At 35.7% G+C, this 22,871-nt stretch overlaps 1 protein-coding gene across 1 annotated transcript in view; it reads left to right on the forward strand.

Moving 5' to 3' along the window:
• GABRB3 (gamma-aminobutyric acid type A receptor subunit beta3) overlaps positions 1-16,556 on the forward strand; it is a 126,906-nt gene extending 110,350 nt beyond the window's left edge. The window contains exons 7-9 of the mRNA XM_088145010.1: positions 922-1,074; positions 4,401-4,645; positions 15,936-16,556. Coding sequence (XP_088001136.1) covers positions 922-1,074; positions 4,401-4,645; positions 15,936-16,286 — 749 coding nt within the window. The 3' untranslated portion in view covers positions 16,287-16,556. The remainder of the gene's footprint in view (positions 1-921; positions 1,075-4,400; positions 4,646-15,935) is intronic.
• The last annotated feature ends 6,315 nt before the right edge of the window (positions 16,557-22,871 follow it).

A 22,871-nucleotide genomic window follows, 5' to 3' on the forward strand; every position in this document is an offset into this window, starting at 1 on the left:
TTTTAAGAATACTTTGGTGTTATAGGGTCTGAATTTTTTTAAAAAATGGCTAGTATGTTATATGATTTTTAGGTAAAGAAAAAAATTATATCAGAAACTATTATGAAGCTTGGAAAATTGGTTGGGTCAAGACTTCCTGTCTAATTAAATCTTTTTAACAGGAAATTCTAGAAAATGAGCATGTGAATGGAAATACAGTATGTACCCCAATTAAGCTACAAGTAATGGATCATGCAAAGCAGTCAGTTGGCAGTTTGGGAGATAAAACTGAGGATTAAAAAAAAAATGTTTATAAATTTATTTGATTGTGCTTTCTGGCCCATAGATTGTAATTGAATAGGTTGGTTTGAATTGATTTTGATTTGGGGATTATAATTTACATTGAAAAGAGAGCAGAAACTCAGGAGCGACTTTCCAGTACAGGTTATTTGTCCTGGGTCAAGCTATCAGCCAAATTATTCATGATTAAAACAGTTTGAGAAATGCCAGTGTAGTATTTATTATATGAATTGATAAAAATATTTTATTTTATTGTATTATATTAATATTATTAATATTAATAATGCTAATAATAGTCACAAGGAAGCTGGACGGCATATATTCAATCAAACATTAATAATTACTGAGTTAAAATAATTAATACCAATATTTGTATATTGAAAATAATTAAATTATATTTTTATGCACAAAATTTCAAACCATTAAGTCCCATTGTTTTAGGGAATGATAGGCTTCATTAATACACACTAATTTTGCAATACATCTACTATATTTTATTCATCATATTTTAAATATCAGGAGAGTAATTTAAATGTCTGATTTTTATATAGAAGGTAAAAGTATTCTAGCTTATTAGTATCAATATTTATTTTAAAGAAGATATATAAGTGAGAACTTAATGCCTATCTATTTTTTTATTAGGTGCCTATCCAAGACTATCACTGAGTTTTAAACTGAAGAGGAATATTGGATATTTTATTCTTCAGACCTACATGCCCTCAATATTGATTACCATTTTATCATGGGTATCCTTCTGGATTAATTATGATGCATCAGCAGCAAGAGTGGCTCTTGGTATGAAATGGTGGAGTAGGACATTACTTCACTGGTGATATCAAATATCAATTACTAGAATTTGCAAAATATTAATAGGTCAAGATAATTTATATAAATATTGTATTATTTTGGATTGATTCAGAAATGGTTCGTCCCAAATATGTAACAATTTTTATAAAATCTGTTATTTGAGCTTCCCAAATTGTCAGGCCCAGCCCAAGAACAACAGTGAGACAGTCGAATTGAGTTCAGTTTCTTTATTTGCTTACACCATATAAACACAATCTTGCCAAACTAATCTATACTACAGCAACTAGTGGATATATCCTGGGAGATTCCTGGGTGGCTATCCTGAACCTCTTATGCTTCCTACGCTGCACCTCTGGACTGTGTTGTCTTTTGTTTCCCTTCCCTTCCTGGAATGCAATCCCTTCTTCCTGATAGCCTTGCTCTATGCTGCAATCCACCACATCACCTCCCCATCATAGATACATCACACAAATAGAGCTCAGTTTTCTTATTACTATAGCAATGGTATGGAAGAATTGACCTCGGGGAGGATATGGTGCACAAATTTAAATTCAAATATAGAGGGAAGAATGCAAAGATAGTGGAATAAAGAGGTTTATGCCTTCTTTTTCTTCAAGTTCTAATAAGTCCTCCATTTAGAGGCCTCTGATTTACTTGATAAAACAGTTGATGAAACAGTCTGATTAAGACCAAACCCTTAAGGCCAACACTGTGGGAGACAGCTCATCTCAGCTTCTATAAGTGCTGGTCAAGGTGCCTCCAGGCATGGTAGCCTCGGGATTTACTGTAGCTTGCACTTAGCCTGGAGGATGCTCAGCACATGGCAAGGGGTTTACAGGTTGGACAGCATTTGTATGTATATCAGCATCTGCCAGAGCAACTAGTTTAGAAGACCTTTACTATTCACTTTCTCAATTCATGAGATTGAGACCCTAATGAGATTGAGAGCCTAATGAGACCCTAATAACTTGCTGGCCATATTCCAAGCTTCTCACTATTTTTAATGGTAAAAATGCATGTACTTAGATTACATTTAAATACAACCTTTTAATTATAAATTTCAGGGGAAAAACGTGTAACAGTTATGAACTTTTCTTTGAGAGTTGTACCAGTACTCTTGAGATACTTCTGTTATTTTTCCAGGGAATATCAAGTTTTCCCTAGGCTTCATCAATTCCAGTTGTTTGGGGGGGGGGGGTACATTAATATTTTTTATTTTATTTTAAGAGATTTCTCATATCACATAAGTTACTTTAACTTAGTTTTAACATTAATCACATATTTGAATTGTTAACCACTCAGTATGATAAACAAATGAAACTATTAATTCCTTGCTTCAGATTACTTTAGTCTCAACAGAACAAATGTCACAACATATGTTAATAGTACATCACTATGGCTTGATAGCACATAATACTATAGAGTTATGCTACTTCTTATAAACCTTCAGGGGAAATGACAGCAAGTGATCTTAAAGTATTTAACAACCTATGTTGTCTCTGTGGAGTCCTTGGCACTCTCTGACCTTAGTTGCTTGCTTGTAGACGTTTCATTACCCAAATAGGTAATATCAGCAGTGCTAGAGAGTGTTGGGTTTGCTCCCTGTCTATATACATTAGCTTGTCCTGCCAGTGTTGGTGGGGATATGGTTTTCTTCTTGGTAGTACCTTGATTTGGGTATTGTTTTCTGCTTGATTGTTTGTCTGGTGTTAATCCCTGCTTATCTGAGTGTTGGCTGCTGGAGGAGATGTGTCCTGATCTTTTTGTTTCCTTCTCAGCTTTTTGTTGTCTCTTTTGAATGGTGTGTGAATATGGTTTAGTTCTAAATGTCTATTGATGGCTGATTTGTCTGAGTGCCAAGCTTCCAGGAATTCCCTAGCATTTTTGGATTTGGTTTGATCTAGTATGCTCATGGTTTCCCAGTTGAAATTGTGGTTGAGTCTGTCCATGTGTTATGAGATTAAGAAGTTTTCATCATATCTTCTGACTGCTAGTTCATGGATGCACTCTGCTGATCTTCTGCCTGTCTCTCCTACGTAGTGTCTGGTATGTAGATGACACCTTCATCATAATAAAAAAGGAACAACTAGAGAAGACACATGAAACAATCAACAACATCTTCAAAGAAATAAAATTCACAAGGGAAGAAGAAAACAACACACTATCCTTCCTGAATATTCTCATCAGCAGAGGAAACGACGGTAAATTAGAAATGCATATATACCGAAAAACAACTCATATGAACCAAGTGCTCCATTACCAAAGTAACAACCCAACCTCCCATAAGAGGAGCTGTTTAAGAACATTATTCTGAAGAGCACAGAGACATTGCAGCAACCCAGTACACCAGAAAAGGGAAACAGACTGCCTCCACAACATCTTCCAACAAAATGAATATGCAACTTTATCAAAAAGTGCCTGACCACTCAACACAAGGATAGCACCGCCATACATCAAAAACATCTCAGAAATAACCCACAGGCTATTATAACCACACGGCATCACCATAGCACACAAACCAACTAAAATCTTCCAAAACATCTTAAGTAAAGACCCAATAGCCTAAGAAGTAAAAACAGGAGTCATCTACAACATACAGTGAAAGGACTGTAATAGCCACTATGTAGGATAATAGAAGACTAGCAGAGCGCATCCATGAACACTAACTAGCATTCAAAAGACACAGCGAAAACTCCTTAATCTCACATGGACAGACTCAACCACAATTTCAGCTGGGAAACTCTGAGCATCCTAGACCAAGCCAAATCCAAAAATGCTAGGGAATTCCTGGAAGCCTGGCATTCAGACAAATCAGCCATCAATAGACACACAGAGATAAACCACATTTACACACCATTCAAAGAGACAATTAAAAAAGCTAAGAAGGAAACTAAAAGACCAGAACACCTCCTCTGCAGCAGCCAACACTCAGATAAGCAGGGATTAACACAGGCAAATAATCAAGCAGAAAACAATACCCAAATCAAGGAACTACCAAGGAGAAAAACCATACCCAACCAACACTGGGAGGGCAAGCTATTGTATATAAACGGGGCAAACCCCATACTCACTAGCACTGATGATGTTATCTAGTTGGGTAATGAAATGTCTGCAAACAAACAACCAAGCTCAGAGAGCACCAAGGACTCTACAGTTCAACCCTGAGCTACAGATATTCTCTTCTGTTGGAATGTTGTCTCTCTCTTAATTCCGCTTTGTTCACATCACTGAAAAGCTCCTGGAAATTACTACAGAAATAAGTTAGGGAAATAATGCGTGAAATATTATGATTCTTGTTTTTCTTTCCATTTTAGGTATTACAACTGTGCTTACTATGACAACTATCAACACTCATCTCAGAGAGACTTTGCCTAAGATTCCGTATGTCAAAGCCATTGATATGTATCTTATGGGCTGCTTTGTATTTGTCTTCTTGGCCTTACTTGAATATGCCTTCGTCAACTATATCTTCTTTGGGAAGGGCCCTCAAAGGCAGAAGAAACTTGCTGAAAAGACAGCCAAAGCAAACAATGATCGTTCTAAATTTGAAAGCAATCGGGTAGGATTTTTCATATTTTCTACAAGTCTGTCTTATTTTCAGCTTCAAGGGATAGTTTTAATCAGTCAAATTAAGTGCAATTGTACTGTATTTTATCTTGAGCACAGCCATCTCCATCACTTTATATTTGTTCCAGTTTAGCAACATAAAATATTCAGCATGTACAAAATGCAGTAAGCACAAGAATTCCTAAAAAGAGTGTGCAAATTGACAGACTTCAAAATTACAACAGTTACAATAAACAGGCATAGGAATTTGTCCTTTCATCACTGGTCTTAATGTAGTTTCTCTTTTCTCTTCTCTTCTCTTCTCTTCTCTTCTCTTCTCTTCTCTTCTCTTCTCTTCTCTTCTCTTCTCTTCTCTTCTCCTCTCCTCTCCTCTCCTCTCCTCTCCTCTCCTCTCCTCTCCTCTCCTCTCCTCTCCTCTCCTCTCATCCCATCCCATCCATCCCATCCATCCCATCCCATCCATCCATCCATCCATCCATCCATCCATCCATCCTGCCCAACTTTAATCAGCCCTAGGTGGATCACAGAATAAAAAGAAGCAACAACATGCAACCCAGATAAAAAACAAGATGGCAATTTTCCCCCCTAAGTATTAAGTTGTACATCTGTTTCCTGCAGTGATATAATTTCTTTATAGTTATTAGAGAGAAGAAAAATACATCGGGGAGACTAGTGCTGCTTGTCTTACATTACTTAGCACAGCAGAGTAAAAAACAGTAGGATTTTTTCCTATTTTGTTTTTGCAACTGCATGTATATGTACTACTGTAACAAAACTTGACAGGAAATGCAGCTCTAAAAATAGGAAACTTTTTTACGTGGTTGACACTAATGTACAATGTGCAAACTAACCCTTACCTAAATTGTTAAAAATTAATATTTCTCCAATTAAAACACATACTTGAGTATATTAGTAAAAACGATACTCAAAATGCATTATTTTAACAAAAATTGTTTACAAAGCATGTACATGTTAAGAAAAATCTATACAAAATTGTTATATTAGGAGATTATGCATAGAAAAATACATATAGTATGAATTTTTCCCTGGACTTAAAAAGTGCAATTTAATGCAGACAGAAAATGAACTTGTTTAATAAAAATGAGAACATGTATGAAATTTATAGTTTTGTATAATATTAATTGGTTCAGTAATGCTAACTATGTACCAACATTCATTTATTTACTAAATAGCTAAAAGAAGATGTAAATAATTTTAATGTGGGAAAGTAGGAAATTGGTAGGCACTTTCATCCAAAATTTATGCAGTAAGGAATCATATATTTTAAATATGAGTGAGCAACCTTTATAACTTCCAGGGCTACAAATTTGCTAGTTTAGGAGTGGAAATGTGCTTGCGCGCACACACACACACGCACTTATTCACATGCCATATTTATATAAACCTTGTTCCTTTCTTTCCCAGAGTTTCATTGTATAGACAGCTTGTTTCCTAGTGGTGGGAAACCAAAAATCTGGTCTGCCAGTCACGTTATCAGCTGGCTGTTTTCTTGCCATCAATGGCAGCAAGAAATCAACAATCCATTTCCTGGCAATTAGTTGCTGGTGAAAACATTATGTGGGGCTCTTTCTTGTTCTAAGGATCACACCTTTTGTGGCTGATTGCATCTTGTGGCCTCCCATCAGAGACTGACCACTTATGATCTCAAGGTTCAACTACAAGCCTAGGAATCTGTGCTGAATAAAGTGTGGAGAAGTCTAAATAGGAAATAAATGCTTAGACAATTTAAAGAATCATTAAAACCAATATTGAAACTTATCTGTGCATTATTAATTTGTTTTCTAGATGATTCCTAGTAAATGTTGATGATTATTTAATGAGAGTTGAAAGAAAGTTGAGAGAAATGTCTCAAGGCACATGTATGATTATATTATTTTAAGGGTGTTTTATTTTCAGTATAAGTTTGGAAAGAGTTATCTTGCCATATGTTGTGATAATTGCCAATTCATGTGAAATCCAGCTAGGAACTGCCTCACTACAATACTTGATTTCGGTGAAGGGGATGGTGCTGCTTTTACCTTACTTTTTTTAATATAAGAAAGTATACTCCAGTGTAAGATGTAGAGGCACATCTGAGTTCAGACTTTGTCTGTCTAATTTGAATGAACTTGGAACTAGGTTCATAATACTTTGTTAGATCTCTACCCTTCTTCATGATATTAGAGTCCCCAGGGTTCCTTAATTAAGAGCAATGAAATATAAATCGACTTAGATTACTCTAGTGGGATGTATTTGTCAACCAAAATAAATCACTAGATCAAGATTGGCAAATAATATGACTGACCCCAGAGGGGCAACCCGCGATAAGCCTTCAGTCCATGGATGTATATATATTAATAGCTATTAGTCTTGAAAGCCCTATGCTGTTTCCAGGATCAGAGGTGACCTTCTAAGAAACAAGTGAGAAGGACTTCTCTTGTATCTGCTTGATCATTGTGGAAAATTGGTCTTTGGACTAAATCCAACAGGATTCCTTTTATATTTTACTATTAACATTTTTCCCCCTTTCAATCCGCTCCTGATTGTTTTGGATCTATAAGTGTTCGAAGGAAAGCAGCCACGTTGCTAAAAGGGAAGATATTACATGAAACAAGTCAAGGAAAATTAATTTATAAGAAAGAAATATGAAAATTTAGACTGGGAAAGAGTTTAATCCTTGTCTATTCATCAGTTGTGGAAAGATATCTTGGCCTACCCTAACAAATATTAGTGATTCCTTTGATTGATTAGATTGGAGGTTGTTTGTGTTTTTGATTGGTAGCTTTCATTTTTCTTTCTTTCTTTCTTTTTTGGCCTTTTTCCTACTTTCCATTTTTAATGTGCTTTTTTTTATTTCTATAGGTCATTTTCAGTAGTGTATTAATATTTCTAACGATTCAGATAGGCTGTGCAGTTAATTCATCTTCAGAGTTAGAGATGGTAATCATGTTAAAAAACAGGAAATGGAAATTGGTGAACTAGATATATAAGTTTAGGTGAAATCCTAATAAAAATTGCTGCTTGAAACCAATGTATTTTTGCAGTTTTAATAATGCATCAGAAAAAGATCAATATTTTTAATATTAACAAAGATGTGGTAGCAATAGTTTAAACTCTTGATAGTGTATCTGAGGATACAGTTCCTCAGATAGTTTGCAACCGCATCTCAGTAGCACTTTGCCATGATCTTTATAATGCTTGTTTTTCATTTGTATTGAATGTTAGCAACTAATAACACTTATTAGATACTAAACAATGTTCATTAAAATTAGTCTTCTGAGTTTTAAAAAACAAGTGGGGAGTGCTGGAGTTTACAAGTAAGGAAGTTTCTAAAAATATTTCAAATTATAATATTTTCTTAATCAGTCACTTTTGCCTTTATGTATTTGTACATTTGTTGGTTACATTTTCTGTTACTCTAAACAGAATTTTTACTATTAAGTGATTGAGGGTAAAGGTGAATTATGTAAAAATGATTGAGTTGAAAATCCACAAAACATTTGGCAAAATCAGAAATAAAACATATGACTAGATTGCATTGTTTGATGCAAAACTTCTCAAAGTAGCAAGAGTAAATGCATATACTGCAATGGACTGTGGTTAAGTGTGCTTATAAAATGCTAAATGTCTGAATGAAAGGTATAAGAATTAACAGTGAGCAAAATTTGGGAAGTGTGGGGCAGCTTTACAGCGGCAAGAAGTGTGCAGATCAGATTTTTGGTCTTCAGCAGGTCATTGAGAAAAATATGAATATGAGAAAAACACATTATTGAATATTTCTTGATTTAGGGAAAATATATAACAGGCTGGAATCACTGAAGGTTTCCAGGAGTATGGAGATGGTAACCTGCTGAATGTGATAAGAGTGTATAAAATGGGAGTAAAGCATTCATGAGAATAAATGGAATGTTAGTGAATGGTTCAACACTGAGCAGGGAGTAAAACAAAGACATGTGTTTTAACCCCCTTGCTGTTTAATGTATTTAGGGATCATTGTATAAGCTGAGTTTCTGAATAATTTGCACCAAATGTTAAGTAGATTGTATGATGCAGTGAAGAGTATTGATCTCAAAATCAAAACTTGAGATTGGCTTTGTAGAAATCAAAGGTTCAGAAAACTGGCAGGTGCCTAGGAATCTCATCGATAAACACATGGTGCTTCTTTGCAATGTTTATCTGTGCTCAGATTTTCCTGTGCAGTCATCTTCTGCCCAAGTCTTTTGTATGGCAATCAGCATCCATCTGTAATAGGAACTTCCTTCAATGAGGAAGTGTTCATTAACTTAATTCTGTTAGATAAAAGCCAAATGCTAATCACAAGCATAATCTGAAGTGGGTGAAGAGTCAAGCTTCTGTAATATCTAGGCCAGGTAGATCTTTATGAGATTCATTAAATCAAGACAATTAATCACTGAACAAACTTATATAATGGTGTCATGCTGAAATTGGACAACATATACTAAAGCAATCAGTAAATCAGTGATTACTACATTTTATTGGAAAGTAATCCATAGGTTGTGATTCTGAAGTACTTAAGCTATTATCCTTCACTAATAATATAAAATATTAGTAAATGCCTTGTGGAAATTCCTTACCAAAATAAACTAAGGGGACGAGAATCCATAAATGTCTCTTTATTATTTTTTGTAAATATGGATAGATATAGCTAGCCCAAGATGTTTACCAGATTGGCTTTATAAATGGTTAAACAAATTTGCATTGCATATCTTTGCTGTTTCAAGCTACAACAGTGTCACAGATGGTTCATATTAGGACTTTGCAAGGATTGTCAGATTTCCTTTGCACCTTGATCCTGGGCTCCAGAGTTGGCTAATGTGATTTGCATTGACTCAGTGAACAGTTAGCTGTAGTTTATTCAGGAGCATAAACTGGGGGAAAACAAAGCTTTGTAAAGTAAAATAAAATAAAATAGTCCTCCATTAGAGATATCCCTCCCTCCCTTGGTCCAGATTTTCTGCAAAGGTGACTGTGCAGGCAAACAAATTCCAAAATCTAAATAAGTCTGACTTGGCTGAATACACCAAGTACAATTGGATGAAATGTCTTTGCTGGCAATACATTGATCTGATTAAAATCTCATACAATAGTAAGTAAGATCACATTCACGCAGAATTTTAAGCTATATTATGGTTTGGATTACCATTTTATCCATTACAGGGATCAGGCTACAGAAAAGGAAGGATCCCTAAAGACATAATATATTGTAGGTTATCTTACCTTAACTGGTACTATCATATCTGGGCTGCAAAGCTTCAGATGACTACTAGTGCCAGCAAAGATGGCTTTCTATATATTTTTGTTGCTATATCTTAGATACCATCTAAGGCAGTGTTATCCAAACTTGGCCACTTTAAGATGAGTGGACTTCAACTCCCAGAATTCCCCAGCCAGCATGGCTAGCTGGGGAATTCTGGGAGTTGAAGTCCACTCATCTTAAAGTGGCCAAATTTGGACAACACTGATCTAAGGTCATTTGGATTGTTACAGTCTAGATATGGTACCCATAATCTTAACTTCTCTCATTTAACAATTGGCAGCAAATCATTTGAACCATGACTAGTGGGTAGCTTGTGGTTAAGCAGCTGTAGTTCTCCTAATCCTCCACAGAAATGATATGAGATGGGTGAGAGCCCACAAAGTACTATATTTTAGGATTCTACACACTCAGTAATCTTTCAGAATAATGCTGCTTTGAAAACCTGAAAAAAATATGATGCATTTTTTAAAAAGAATTGCATTAAATTATGTGAGGATTCTTTAAAGCAACAGGATTTTTTTTTTCAGGTTTCCATGGATGCCTGAAAAAAGTCAGAATGCTTTAATAAAGAGTAGACCTGCTTCTGCCAGGTCCAGAGCTATTATTCGGAATCATTTCAGAAGCATCCACTGCTCTCCTGACTATGTTATTTCTGCTTTGTTTTTCACCTTCTTCAGGCACTAGGGAATTGCTTCGATAATAAGATACACTGTTTAATTGGATAGGACCTGAAGCATGCCCACTCTACCCAATCTCACAGGAAAGACACAACTACTAGAGACAAGTAGTCCCTCAAATAACAAGACCCAGTGCCATGGAGGACTTTATAGGTGATAACCAGCACCTTGAATTGAACCCAGAAGCCAACTGGTAGCTAGTGCAGCTCCTAGAATAGTGGGGTCACATAGGCATAACAAGGCATGCCCATCACTGCCTGCACCACTGCGTTCTGGAACATCTGTAACTTCCAAGTGATCTTCCAGGGCAGCCCCATGTACAGCGCATTACAGTATTCCATTTCTGAGATGGCTGAGGTGTGACTGACTATCTGAAGGATTTCCTGCTCCAGGAAAAGGTGCAGCTAGCACATTAGATGTACCTGGGGAAAGGTGCTCTTGACCACAGCTGCCATTTCCTCTGTGATTCCAAGATGACCCCCAGGTTGGGCGCCAGTCTTGAATGAGGAAGTACAACTCCATCCAAGCCCAAAGATCTTCCATTCCATCCTAGGGTAGCTCCAAGCCGAGGAGATCATCATGATTTTTTGTTGCTAAGAAAACAAAAACAAAAATGCATAAACAGAAAGTGTCAACCAATGCAGAATTTAATGAAAAAGTGGAGCATAACAAAACCTGGCTAGTAATGCTTTTCTGAGATGTTTTTAATGGAGAAATGTCTTAGATATTTTTATTTATTTATTTATATTCAAATTTGTTATAGCTGCCCAACTACACAGACACTTAGAGTGAGGCCTAGTGTATCATGCAAACTTTGTATTCGAAGAAAGTATACTGACTATAATCTAAATATAACATGGAAACATTATTCCAGGCTTAATGAGGATATTATCTCTCCATTTCAAGCTAGTATGTAAATGTTTAGAACAATGTTTTATTAAAAGAACTTACAAATGGAATGTTATATCCAGAGGAACTTGCCAGTTTGTTCTCATTCTTGGTCCAAAAATTGCACTGATTTTTAATCTGTGACTTTAACAAAATCCTTTAGGCAAACTAGAATCTCTTTTTAAACAAAACAAAACAAAATTATGATAAAACTAAATCATGTAAGATTATTAGAAATCCCTATGTTATTGAATTAGATTTCCTAAATCAATGTCAGGTAGCTTGCATTTTTTTAAAAAAGAATAAATATAGCATATTAAATATAACATTATGCAAAGTATGCACACTATATTTTGAACAGAATAATTTTAAAATCTTTGAAATGATCCTCAATATTACTGCCATGTTAAATGCAGAATAAAAAGGGAATAAAATAACTTAGGCAATATGAATTATCTCCTATTACATTAGACCATAAAAAGTATGACATTAAGGCTTGGTGAGTATGCAAGAAAAGTCTTTTGTCTGATATGTAATACTCCCCCCCCCCATTCTGGGCCCATTAAAATCAGTGGCAGTTTTGTCACTGTCTTTGGTAAGATAAACTTGGTACCTAATGTCTATTTCATTGATATCTCAGTGTCATAGTAGCTTTCTAGAACAAAGCAAGATCAATTCTAGTAAACCTCCAGCAAGACAGAAGAGCTGCTAGTTTTAAATATTAATGGTTATTATTCTCATTTATAAGTACCAAAGAGCAAGTCGATTTTTCACTTGAACTGGCACACCCCATTGAAACTTTTTATATGTACCCTTTTTTAATTTCTAATAAAACTGAACTTGTGTACAGTTGGCAGCTTTCAAAACAGCTGTGCAAACCTTGCCGAAGATGCAGATTCTTTAATAATTTGAGAAAAAAATATTTTATGCACTCTTCTGCACCCTTTGAAGCTTCTCTTTCAAAGGGTTTACACAGCCCTTTCCTTAATATATGTTCAAAATGAAAGAAGAAAAAACAGATATCAGCTGCTTACTGAAGACAAGAAAATGCTAACAGATAAGGCTACTCAACTCATATTAGGTCTCAGTCTTTTTTCGAACTAGAGGGTGTACACTGTACAAGGAAATGTGAAGAGTGTACTTGAAAGAATATTGCAGAAAAGGTCAGCATCTATTTCCACCACTCCACAGTGCAGGACATGAAATAATAGATTTAAGTTACAGTAAAATACAGGTTTCACTTGAATGTAATAGGAAAACTATTCTTATGTTACTTTCTAATAGTAAAAGCAGTTCAACAATGGAACCAATTACAGAGAAAAGTGGTAATCTCTCCTTTGCTGGATTTATTCAAACAGAATCTGAACAGCCATCTCTTAGAGATGCACCGAACAGAAGGTCAGATTCAAAGGCTTTAATGGATCTTTCCAACATTATTATTTTATGACTCTCTGAAATTATGGGTTCGTTCTCTTGCACCTCTAATTGCAGCATTAATTTTATTTTATTTTTAATGAAATGTCTTCCCATTGAGGCTATTACAGTGTATTCTACATGGGGTTATCCTTGAAGACCACTAGGAAGCTACAACTGGTTGAGACCCCAGATATGGGAGTAGTTTTGAGTATTCCCTGATTTGCCTATGTAACATCTCTGGTCTCTGAGCTGCACTGCTACTAGTGGGCTTCCAAGTGCAATGCAAGGGGTTGGTTGTCACCTATAAATTCCGTCATGGCTTGGGACCTGGTTATCTGTGGAACTGTCTTTTTCCTGTTGTTTCTGCTCAGCCACTAAGATCTGATAATGTTGGCCTGCTCCAGGTCCCAACTGTCAAACATTGTCATCTTGCAGGATCTAGGAGATGTGCCTTCTCTGTAGCTGCATCAGTACCATAGAACAGTGTGCCCCAAAGTTTGTATGCTCCCTCTGCTACACTTTCACAGAGCTGTAAAAACCTGGCTATTTCAGCAAGCAGTGGGGTAGAGTTAAAATGATCCATTCTGCGATAGCGTATTTTGGTTTTCATGATTGTGATTGAATTGGTTACCTATCCACTCCCCCCCCCCATTATAAATTTCTTGGCTGGGCAACTTTGGGCCAGTCACGCTCTCTTGGCCCAACTCACCTCACAGAATTATTGTTGTGGGGAAAATAGGTGGCAGGAGCATTAGGTTTCTTCAGTACCTTGAGTTGACCTACTCTCTCTGTGTATATGTACGTGTGTGTGTGTGTGTGTGTATCCTGGGTATCAGGATAAAAATCTAATTATTATTATTGTTTCCATTTGTTGTTTGCAATAATAATCTGTAAGAGAGTTACTTCAGTGATTGAAGCAGCATACAAGCTGATAAATCAGTGAATATTGTTAGCTTTGTCTCATCCCCAACTCATAGGAGAGAAAATCTAAAGTTGTGTTTAGTTGTTCCAGTTTTAAATAGTGTTTTTCCTCTTCTGATACAATTTTTTGCCAGGGACTTGATTTGTTATACTTCCTCAATAATGTGGTTGTTGATGGGGTCAGAGGTGGGGAGCATCCAGGATTTGTTGGCCACATTTGGCTCCTGGAGAGATGTCCCCTCCTTTAATGTGCAGTGGGGTGGGCAATTGGGTATTTTGGTTTCAGCTGCAGCATAGACCTGACACATGCCTTCCCTTGAGGCATCTGTCCACATAATGCCTGACTGGAAAGTGAAAATCATCATTATGCTGGAGTCTACATACTCAGGCTTTGTGCTTTTTTGAAGCAGCACTAGATCTGTGTTTAGAAAATAGACTTTCTGGACAGAGAATTAGTCTTACACTGCACAAAAGATCTGGGAAAACAGCCTGTCTTGCTAGTTGTTTCCCAAATGAGTGCATTATGGACTTTCCTTTGCTTCTACCATCAAAGAGTTTTGGAAGGCTGTAGTTTTTTTTTCTTTTTATTTCTTTGGGAACACCATTTTGCCTATTCATACTCCATTTGGTACACTCCATTGGATATTTCTAGGTTCTGCCAGCCACAACAACTGTTGCAATACTTACTGATTTGGGATAAATGTGTCAAATCAGTTTCCAGATTTTTTATCCTCATGTAGCTGGAATCTTAATTAATTCCATATTACTCCTATGTGTATCTCCCCATTCTAATGCTTTTGCCCAGAGTGCATAACAGCCCAAATTAAAGTTGCTTGGGGAAAATTGTTAGGGAATCTGCTTCTCCATCTAGTCCAAATGACAGGTTGGAGGAATGGAGGTTCTCTGTGCCTGTGACCTGTCAATTAAACTATTTTGGAAATGGGTCAGGTACTTTCCCGAAGGAGAACCAACATCCCAGGCCCCAGCTACACTCAAGCCCACCCCACTGCACATTAAAGAGAAAGATTGGTGGTGGTTTTTCTCACCATGATGTGATGTTTGGTCAGAAGTTGAAATGAAGTTTAGGTGTAACCAGTTGCTTTCCTAACTTGTCCTTCACTAGAACTCTGAAACTCTGAGAAACTTTATTGTGTTCATTAACCAGCACAAGGAAATCAATCTGTATTCTGACTGTAAGGACAGCACAAGTTGCCTTTGTTAATGAGGTTGAACAGGGCTTGGCCATTGAGGGAGTACAATTCACACCTGCATGTTTTTCTCCTGACTCAAGAACTGGAGGAATGCATGTTAATCTAACCACAGGGGTAAGGTCAGTCTTACTATAAATATCCATGATGGAGTGGGAGAGGGACAGTTGTTTTTTTTTTTTTTTTAAAGCAGGCCTCATTAGAAGATATTAAGATCTGGGTAGATACATACAGTTTTTGAAATGTGTAACTTCAGTGTCTTGATAACTAGAAGTGAGAAAGAAACTTTGAATTAATTTATTATGATAAACTAGAAATACTACACAATCTCAATCTTCATAACCATAACATTTCACAAAATGTTTGTTTTCCAAGCACAAACAATCCTACCCTTCAGGTTTCATTCTATATTTTCAGACCAATATACAGTAGCTACGCAAATAACGATTTTTATGAAATATGTTAGTGACCGTGATCATACTTTCTGTACTTAAGTAATTCAGTTATGATAGGGCTGGACTTAGTGCTACTGAGAAATAAAAGGCATGAATTTGTGTCCCCCTGAAGTATGCAAATGTAAAATTAAAGCAACAACAATAACAATGCAGCAATGACAGATGTTCAGTAATCTCCAGATACCATAGAAAGTTTAGTGGCATGATCGAAAGCAAATAAGAAAGAGGGATGGCTCCTGATATAAGACGGAAAGATACTGCTAAGTATCCACTTATTTCCATTTGTTTTATTTTTATACTCTTTTAAAATAATCCAGTTAATTTTCATGGGTATTTATATGGATATTTATGTATGTATAAATTCCACTTTCTGAATATGACATAATATTACTTTATTAAATTAATTATAAATTAACTCTATCAATTTGTTCCTAATTAGGTGGACATGCATGGGAACATATTGCTAACATCCCTTGAAATTCACAATGAAGTTGCAAGCAATGAAGTCACAACGAGTGTCACCGATCCTCAGAATTCAGCAGTATCCTTTGATAACTCAGGGATCCAGTACAGAAAGCAGAGTTCGCATCGAGAAAATCTTGGGAGACGTACATTAGACAGAACTGGCGCTCACACTAAGAAGAGTCATTTGCGGAGAAGGTCTTCTCAGCTAAAAATAAAAATCCCTGATCTAACAGATGTGAATGCCATTGACAGATGGTCAAGAATGGTGTTTCCTTTCACATTTTCTCTTTTCAACTTAATCTACTGGCTATACTATGTCAACTAAATTGACTTTTACTTCTGGTTTTTTTAACAAAAAGACTTTAACAAGCGAAATACTACTTTGCCTGTTATTTTGTATATGTACAGAAGAACTTTTACATTATATATATAATATATATATACATACTTACATATATATATATAAATCCTGTTTATGTGTGTACATATATTGTGAAGAATGTGTATTATATTGATTGTGCATACACATGTACACGCACACTACATAACAGTGTACACAAAATGCCTTTTAAATAAACTTTTCAAACAAGAGAGAGGCAGCTTTTTGAGAAATATAGTTCTGTAAGATTACCAAAACTTTATTTAGATCATCAAAATTCTGTCCTATTGTTCACAAAACCAATTATATATATTATTTTGATGACTGTCATTTACATTGTCCATTATGTAAGGTAGTGAACAATGATAGTTTTTTATTTGTGTTTCTTATCAACTTGAAAATCTCTGAGACACGTCTACTTTGTTAATATATTTTCTTCACAATGTAATATTTTAATTTTGCATTTTCTTGATCACTTGCACTTTTGCTGAGGACATTCTTACATATAGTTACAATAATGTTATTTGAAAGTGAACTACTGATTACATTTTCAGGATTTTTTAAAATATGGGGTTATTAAATCCTCTCCTATTCAAAATTAGGGGTTACTATCTGTAGAGATTCTTTCTGATGAAAATACAGTAAATCCTTCATTTGGCAGGCTTCAGCCAGTGAAGTCTCAATCAATGCAGACTCAATCCCCATTTAATGAACTAAATTCTACGAAATCAAGGATTTGTCCAGTAGAGGGTTTGTTCATTACCTGTAGATTTTATATAATGTACCTCAATGTTATAAATGGATACAAATGATGCAAATTCAGATTTAATGAAATACCCTCCCTCTGCATGGTCTGTCAAATCAAGGTTTTACTGTATGGTCACTTTAATTCTCACGTGCTTGTGTACTTGTTGACCATTTTCAAATCTCCAGGAAATGGCTAGATTACAGGAGATTCTGAAAGGCAGCAGGTCTATGGATTAAATCAATTCTATGGGAATGGATGAAATTAGTTTTTTTTTAAGCTTCTTGCTACTATGCAGCTTTAACAAATTTCCATGATGCCAACCAAGAGATGATCTGGTAATTCTAGCTCAAAGTTTTATAAAGAACAGCATTCCAAAGATAATTTAGAAGATAATCTTGTTTTTTTTTTTTTAACAGACAGGAAAATGCATTCATATTATCAAAATTCTTTAAACAAGATTAGTGTAAAATATATTTGCACAATATGCACATAAATATATATCAATATATTATTTAATTTTTTAGTGCTTGCTATTGTGATGGCATGCTGTATCATTTTTTTGTTTCTGTGATGTTACAGGTTTCTTTTCTTTTGTTTTTTTTTTAGAATTAAATCAATAGAACACTTCTAATGTATAGATTCAATGACAGAACATTTTCAGATCTATTTTGTATATACACTGGAACTGATAATATAGCTGATGTGCTACATTCACAAAACATAAATAATAGGGAACAAAAGTATCGCTTCAAGGTTGATACATTGCTATTTTCCTTAGGCAAAATGTTGACAGTTTTGTTTTCCTTCTTATTCATATTTCCAAACTTTTTCTTACTAACAGTTTCTGGTAATTAGAGCACAAATGTTTCAGTGCTATAAAATTAGCATACAGTTTAGCAGTACAAGTTTAGAGAAAACTGCACAGAAATATGAAGTGAAGTTTTGGGGTAAGTCTATCAACTATGTATCCCATGAATTTCATTAGAGCAGCTTGGACTGTAAAAATGATATGTAAATTCATCTGGAACTTTCAGAGCCTTATACGTGTGGAAGAAAAGAACCAACGTTCATATTGCCTACTCTACCATTGGATTAGCATGTGCCATGTTACAGAAACGTTTTTGCATGTCACTCTCACATAATATAGTATCTTTTAAGAAAGGGAGGAAATCCAACATCTTGTGAAAGTTGTGTCTACCCATAGGACACAACGTCCTCCTCTTCTTCTCAATACGTTAGAGATTTTGACAGTGCACATAGAGCTATGGTGGGTAGCTACAATGTAATCTCTCTCCATTGCCATTCTAGTAGTGGGAAACTTAATTGGGTATCACCCAAAGTTTTTGTTGAGGCTGACTTTAAACTATCCACTTTTGGTTTTCGTTTTAACTCCTTTTGATAAACAGGCATCTTTTTAGCAGAAAGCAATGTTGAAAAAACAGATATTTTAAGAACTTGTCCAGTGATGTAATAGATTTTTTTTAATGTGTCAAAAAGGGTAAATTTGGGTGTGATTCAAAATCACACAAGTTTATTGCTTTCAGATGATATACTACTGATTTTGAGGGTAAGATAAGAGATGAGCTAGTATCTAGGCTGGTGCTGGGGGCATGGCTTTCTTGGATGAATATGTATAAATTAAAACTGCATCAAAAATACTGTTAATGTTCTGATTCATTTTGCTGTCATGCCAATACTGGCATTAACGTATCTTTCAAAAATCCATTAGTTTTGATGAAAATAATAAAAATTCAGTGAAGTGCTAATATTTTAATTTAAGAAGTGAAAGCTTGTACATTAAACACTTACAGTATATAAAACTTTGGTCAAGGTTGAGGAACTGCAGTCAGAATCAGCCTCCTGAAGAAACAGAACTGTAACCTATGACACATATACTGCTCTAAAGATTAAAATGTAACAAAATATTTGAGGATTCTAGAAAAGGCTCACACTCCCACTTTTAATCCCTTTTCCAAAAATGGAAAGATGGGCTGAAACCGCCCTTCTAATGGCCTCACCACATCACCAGAACACTTCGAATGGAAATAATGGAAGACAGATACAGTTGTGGAGGTTGGGCATATGTTCTCCCCTTGTGTCTTTTCCAAGATGGCCTTTCACCACCTTGGTCATCAGTTTCAATGGGGAAATCTCTGTGTGCTTACATATGAACTTAGCAGCTGCTTTGATTCTCAATAAAGGACCTTAACAATGATCAAGAAGCATGCATCAGCATCTGAAAAAATATTTTAGAACAAAAATATCACTACTCAGTCAAAAATAATGTTCAGGTTCATAAAGATTAACAGGCAGCACTGCAACAACTCGATGACTTCATTGTGATTTCCTCCATTTTAGATTTATTCTTCCATTCCTCTAAACTATCTTCAAGTCTATTGAATAAATAGTAAGCATATTCTATGCTTAAGTCAAGGAGTCAGCAGGACTTCTTTTTTAAAAAAAATTTTTTTTAGAGAATACTGGGTATATTAAATTTTTTTTCATCAAAAGCACAAGCTTCAGTTTTACATGTAAAAATGTCATAAAGTGTGGGATTCATCACTTTGTATTGCTCTTTCTCTATAAACATACAGAGGGAAAAATAAATATTTCAAGGTCCATTTTTAAAGTCACTGAGCAACTGAATTTATCAATGGAGTTCAGCAGTGGAATCCCCATAAATTTTCTTCTAAATCAGTTTTCTGTACTCGGCCTGAAAGAATGAAAAGAGAAAACCAGAACTAAAAACCCTTCTAATTAAGAAACAAAAGTGAAAATGAATGTATAGGAGACTGCAGTTGTAACTTAAAATGTTTGTGATGTGTGTATGTTCCTGCCTGAAAACAACCTGGCTTATATTTGCAGCAAATACAACCTTATACTGTTGTTTGAAGAAAAAGTTGAAGGATTGGATGAATAAGTAGCTACACTTAGCTCATACCAGAGGGTGAAGATTTTTTAAGTCAAACACAGGAGATGCTGTAACAGGAGCTGACAAAAGAAGCAATTCTCCAAAAGAAAAGCAAGGAAATAAAAAAGCTCAGTGGAGCAGAGTTATACCACAGGCAATGCATATAAAAGACACCACTCTGAACTTTCAAGGGGGGGAAAAAAAGGAACATGGTGGGACAGAAGGTGGTTTATTGAAGGGCAAAGTGGCTGTAGCTTCATCCTTTACTGTAACTTCATCCTTTAAGAAAACAAAAGAGACCTGAAAGTGAGTCACTGCTACAAGAAAGAAAACTCTGTGTGGTCTCATACTAGGAGCATGGATCAGGAACATGACAGAATAAGTTTCAAGGCATATTAAGTCTACCTACAATATCTTTGCCCATGTGAGGACCAATTAAACTGGAGTAACTAGTCATGGACTTGCAAGATGTAGGAGGGAAACTCAGGACTCTAGGGGCTGAAACAGCATTCTCATCCAATCTTCCAGACTAAACAAGAGAACCAGAAAAGGAAATAATATTGCAAATGAATGATTGGTTATGCAAACAATATTGATGGGAGTAATTTGGTTTCTGGAATCAATTATACAGATGATGGACTCCTGGCAAGAGGAGGACTACACCTCATAAGGACTGGTAAAAATGCGTTTAGTTACAGCATTGGAAGTGTGCAGGAGGAACAAACAAAAGAAATATTATTGTTGGTTTTTACTATCACCCATCCAATGAAAAAGAGAGTGCAGATTATGTTAAGTTATATTTATATATTCAATGTTTAAAATAGCAAAATACACATAAATGCACACACAGCGACCTGCTTTAAGTGAAGCATTTCCTTCCTTCCATGCTGTTCAACTCTACTATTTTCTATGCTTCCTTTTCTCAACAGGGCTGAATAGCATAGTGGCTACAGTCTTTCCCTAAAGCATGGGTTGCCAGTTCAAACTCAGCAGAAACTTTTCTTTTCTTTTCTTGAGTTAGGTACTTTAAAAAACCAATCCGGGGTGACCATTTTCTCAATCACCCTGATACCCAGCTACCTGGTGATTGGAAAAAGCAATTGACAAAGAATAGCTACAGTGTATTTCAACATTGCTGATAAAGGGGAGAAGATATTAGAGCGTTAAAAGGGCATTCCTTCATCGGAACTGCTGGGGTTAGCCTGAAACAACATTTTATCCCAAATGGACAAGAACACTCAAGGCCATATAGTGTGGAAAAATGTACTTCAGAAATGAACAGAAAACTGCATTCTGAGATTGTTTAATGATGAGTAGGGGATTAAGAGAGAACAACATCAATTTCGACCTTCCAGAAATGGTTTCCTACTCATTCTCATGACAGGAGCACAGGGCAGTGTGGATAAGCCCTAAATCAAGGAAGTTGTGGTAACAGTGGGGGAAGAGTACTTGATTTTATGAGAAACTATAATTAGACTTCAAAAAATAGATGCTATTAAACTCAGGAGCAATTATAGTTAAATGCCAATGTAGGAGAAAGTAAAAAGAAAAAGATTTTCAAGTGGATGGGAATTCCTTTAAAAAAGAGACACTAAAAGGACAATTGCAGAACACAAAATCAGGAAAAGAAATGGACCGCAGAAGAGAAGAAGCCAGTGTGCCTAACAAAGAGATGAGTGGATTGAGAGACAAGCCACCAAAAAGTATATATGGGCAACCCCAACAGTAGAGGTTGTGTCAAGAAAATTAAAGCTCAGAATAAACTGAGGTTGATTAAATTTGCTGAGAACACAAAAAGGTTTTTCCAATATAGTCAAGTAACAGAGGAAAAAATAAAAATACTAGTTGTTCAATGAAAATGAGAAACTGCTAATAAGAAAGGACAGAGTTATTTAACTCCTTTTTGTCTCACTGTTCTCACAAGGAGATACATCCTTCACCAGGTGGTTGTGAAGAGCATGTTGGAAAACAGGACTGAAGCCTGAGATTGACAGCAATATATTCAGGGAATATCTCTTTAATTTTTATGAGTTTAAATATCCAGAGCCAGATGAATTTATTGCTGAAGGAACGTGCTAATGATATGGCCAAAACATAAGATTTGAAATGTGTCCAATAACTGGAGGATGACAGATGTTGTTTTGTTTTTGTTTTTGTTTTCAAAAAAGAACCAGATAATTGCAGATCATCAATATCCCAGATTCTGAAGTAGGCTATAAAGAGATCAAACTGAAAGCACCTTGAAACAGTATAGTTTGGAAGTCACTGGGATTTGTCAAGGACAAAACTTTCTAGACTGATCTTACTTTTTAGATTCAGTAATTGGATCAGTAGATTTTGGGAATGCTATATACATGATATATCTTGATTTCAGCAAACAATTTGGAAAAATGTACCCATAATTCATGATTATAAAGATAGTTAAAATGTGGGCTCAATTTATGACAATTTTAGCTACATAGTGGGCTGAAAAATCATACAAAAAGAGTGCACTTAAATTATTCCTGTAATGGGCTATGAGAATAACTTTGGGAGTCAGGAGGAAGACCCACAGCCTAGACAACAGTCTCATAAGAGAGATCTGAGTCCAAAGGCAGGATGGGAGTGGAGAAAGTATCTCAGAAGGGAACACCTCCCCCCCCCCCCAGTTTTCTGGAAAGTAAAGGCAGGGGAGGGGGGAAGTGCTTTCAAACTTGCAAGATTCTGTTACTGTAACCTTACAATAAAAGTAGTATTAGTACTCCTGATTTTGGTTTCCTGCCGGACTACCTCCAGGGCTGACAATTCCTTATCAGATTAGAGTGATGTTTCAAGTGGGTTGCCACAACATTCAGTCCTGGGCCCTGTATTCTCCAATATTTTGATGAATGAC

This window comes from Python bivittatus, unplaced genomic scaffold (assembly GCF_059951505.1).
Source record: "Python bivittatus isolate LINGU-HERP-01145 unplaced genomic scaffold, Pbiv_v1 ctg000350_np1212, whole genome shotgun sequence".
In the NCBI taxonomy this organism is placed as follows: Eukaryota; Metazoa; Chordata; class Lepidosauria; order Squamata; family Pythonidae; genus Python; species Python bivittatus.